Source organism: Battus philenor, unplaced genomic scaffold (assembly GCF_028537555.1).
Source record: "Battus philenor isolate CCGP_79_NKW_IND1 unplaced genomic scaffold, ilBatPhil1.0.hap1 SCAF_4, whole genome shotgun sequence".
NCBI classification, from domain to species: Eukaryota; Metazoa; Arthropoda; class Insecta; order Lepidoptera; family Papilionidae; genus Battus; species Battus philenor.
Window position 1 is genome coordinate 4,257,226 of NW_027181704.1, and position 2,112 is coordinate 4,259,337.

Below are 2,112 nucleotides of genomic sequence, written 5' to 3' on the forward strand. Positions count from 1 at the left end.
AATAAAGGTCTGACTTTTTGCAATATGTCAATTAAATGCCTTCCAATCCAGTAATTATATTGGTTTGGAAGGATATATTTTGGTCCATCAGAACCAAAAAAAAAACTACAAGTTAAATTTGCAAAGTTTTTTATTATAACTGGTTTATTTAAAATCGTTTTAATTAATTAAAAAAATATTGGATCTATTATTTAAAAACATTGACTAAAAATGATTTTATGTTCAATATTTTCCTTTGTTAACCAATGTATAAGGAGACATAAAGTAGGCTGGTATAGTTGAAGGAACGATTATTTTACCCGCAACAGCCAAATTACGAATAACTTGCTTTTTTCCTGTTCCAAAATAGTATGCTTGTATAACGAGTTTTGAGCAATAACTGGGATTAATAGACCAGACGTCAGTGGTGAGTTTATAAGTTATATGTCTCGTTTTTGTAGCACCACCAGTTGGATTATAATAGGTATGGTCAGCCCAAACGGCAGCTTGATGGGCGACAGACGCATCTCTGTTCCGGTATACAGTGGTCCAATCAGATGCATGTAAATCGAACCACTTATCTTTAGGTACCTGTCGATTATTATCTTTGATTCCGTTCTCCCAACCTTTACCGCCGGGCATTTCTAGCACCCAATAGTCTGTTGTCATTATAGCTGCGTGCCCAATTAAACCTCCAATTCCTCGCCCAGTTATCAAAATATCTCCTTTCTTTACTAAATTCACGAACCTTCTTTTATTATCGGCTGTACTTCTTTTGGTTATTTTCTTCTGGAACAATGACTCTTGGGTGTCATATAGAATTCCGAAGTTATTCATGACCAACCAGTCTACGTAGTTTAAAGGTTCACTGCCATTTGTCGCTGTATATTCTCTAAACAGGTCGCGAAAGACGTTTTGTTCATCTTTTACAAATGAATCAAATGGATACTTTTCTGTATTAATTATTCCTAAGTCAACGCCAAGATTATAGATTCTGTAACTTGTATTGTTAAAAGTACTATCTTCATCTGTAAAATTAAAGGAGTTATGTTATTCAAAATTAGTGTTTCTTGATTTATCCCTGTCTTCAATCACTAAACTTATTCTATAAAATATTCAAAATTTTTACAAACTAAAAGGAAATTTGAAGGTTTATATGAGTCAGGATTTAATACAAACTTAAAAAGTATAATTAAATAATAGAGGAAGTGACAAAAGGTAGGTAAGGAGAGGACGACTTAACAAGGTAGACAGATGACCGTGTTAATCTCGTCGGAAGACGCTGGATTCAAGTCATTTCCAAGCAGCTTTATTGAAAATCTATAGAAGTCTTTGTATAGCAGTGACTTACGGCTAAAATGATAATGGTAAAATGATGATCAGGTAGAGGAGTCTAACGGAGGAGAGGAAGACGAATGTGAATGCCATTGTAATAAACCTACTATACGAGTTATCAGATCCAAGCACTATACCTGATATACGCACCACGAATCCATTAAATGCTAAGAAGTTACATTTTTCAAAAAAAGAGCAAAAATAAAATTTAAAATAAATTAAACCTTACCATTCAAGACATTCAAGACATTATCTTCACAAATAACTTGTGATATAACTGAAAAAAATATTAGAAAATAAAATCCTAACATACGACCCATAATGCTTGTTAACTGCAAAACAGTTGCTGCAAATGTAGTCATGACTCGTAGACATTGCATTATATACCTAAATAATTGGGTTAGTGTGAAGCACTTAAGCCAACACTTATCAAATTCTGCAACTTGAACGGCTCAGGGGATCTACTACGGATAAGCAGAATACTGAAGACGTGTGTGAATCATGAAATCTTGCAAACAGCAGACAATGTTTGATTACATACGACAAGGTAAATACACAGGAATGTAATAAATCAACACCGTTTACACACAACCATGATAATAAAAATATTATATTGATAAAACATTTTTCTTCGAAACTATTTTTCCTTACTTAGTAATGTCTAATATTTAAGTCCGGATTTTTTTATCAATCTTCCGTCGGGGAAAACATCTGTAATTATATGAAATGCAATTTTTTTTATATTATATTCATTAAATTATATTTTAAAGGTTATAGGATAATCAAATTGCTTTATAA

The 2,112-nt window shown here is 32.4% G+C and overlaps 1 protein-coding gene across 1 annotated transcript; it reads right to left on the reverse strand.

The window, feature by feature from the left end:
• Positions 1-222: 222 nt before the first annotated feature.
• LOC137928942 (uncharacterized 30.3 kDa protein-like) lies at positions 223-1,676 on the reverse strand. The gene is made up of 2 exons (XM_068771950.1): positions 1,628-1,676; positions 223-1,007 (listed from the first exon to the last, which is right to left on the reverse strand). The coding sequence occupies exons 1-2, from the start codon at positions 1,674-1,676 to the stop codon at positions 223-225; spliced, it is 834 nt and encodes a 277-aa protein (XP_068628051.1).
• Between the last annotated feature and the right edge of the window lie 436 nt (positions 1,677-2,112).